At 41.4% G+C, this 729-nt stretch overlaps 1 protein-coding gene across 2 annotated transcripts in view; it reads left to right on the forward strand.

Moving 5' to 3' along the window:
- The first annotated feature begins 91 nt into the window (after window positions 1–91).
- Window positions 92–729, forward strand: part of LOC119592008 (probable C-mannosyltransferase DPY19L3) — an 11,456-nt gene continuing 10,818 nt past the window's right edge. The window contains exon 1 of one of the 2 annotated variants that reach the window (XM_037940783.1): window positions 92–322. Coding sequence is in view for 1 of the 2 variants with exons in the window: in XM_037940782.1 (XP_037796710.1) it covers window positions 524–577 (54 nt within the window). In the remaining variant the exon portion in view is untranslated. Of the gene's footprint in view, window positions 323–475; window positions 578–729 lie in introns of those variants that run through there. The other variant, XM_037940782.1, reaches the window with a different exon arrangement.

Below are 729 nucleotides of genomic sequence, written 5' to 3' on the forward strand. Positions count from 1 at the left end.
CTTTGCATTGAACTGCATTGGCTAACGCGCTCAAGCTTCGAGCTGCCTGCTGGCAAGGTCTAAAAAGCGACGCCCCTCGTCCTGTTCTGAAGGGCTTCGCGGCGCGTGGCTGGCGACGCTCCCCCTCGCTCGCATCAAGGCCCAAAACAAACTGAGAAAACGCCACAATTCTTCTTAATTCCTGCAGATTTTGAAGACCTATATTGATGACGCATCTTTAGAAAGCATTGGGAAGGATTCCAACATCTTCTGATCAAGAAATATTGTTTTATAGTAGAGGAAATATGAGGAAATAACAGGAAGAGGTGACGCCAGAGGCCAAGTAAGTGTTGTCAAGTGATTCACTACTCAGCATTTTAACAAGCAAAAGTAAAAAAATAACTTGTTTCCTGATTTTCTGATGACATTTAAGCTAATTCCACTAATCTTCTTTCAAAGGCAAGGAGGGTGTGGCCGAGTGACAGTAGATCTCATTTTACTTTTGAGTGTTTTAAGTGTGAGGTGTTCTAGTGTGAATTCTCAAATGTTGTTGGAGACTAATATCTTGAATGGATCCAAGCCTTGTGATAATGATTGGGTACGGATACGTTGTTCTTGTTCTTCTTAGTGGAAATGTAGATGTGTAATTTTGATGTATCATTATTTGGGGTTTGGGAAGCAGGAATTTTTGTAATGATTTGCTTCCCATCATTGGTCGTTGGGTCAGAGGTGCAATAGTTTGTTTGTTTT

This window comes from Penaeus monodon, chromosome 29, assembly GCF_015228065.2.
Source record: "Penaeus monodon isolate SGIC_2016 chromosome 29, NSTDA_Pmon_1, whole genome shotgun sequence".
In the NCBI taxonomy this organism is placed as follows: domain Eukaryota; kingdom Metazoa; phylum Arthropoda; class Malacostraca; order Decapoda; family Penaeidae; genus Penaeus; species Penaeus monodon.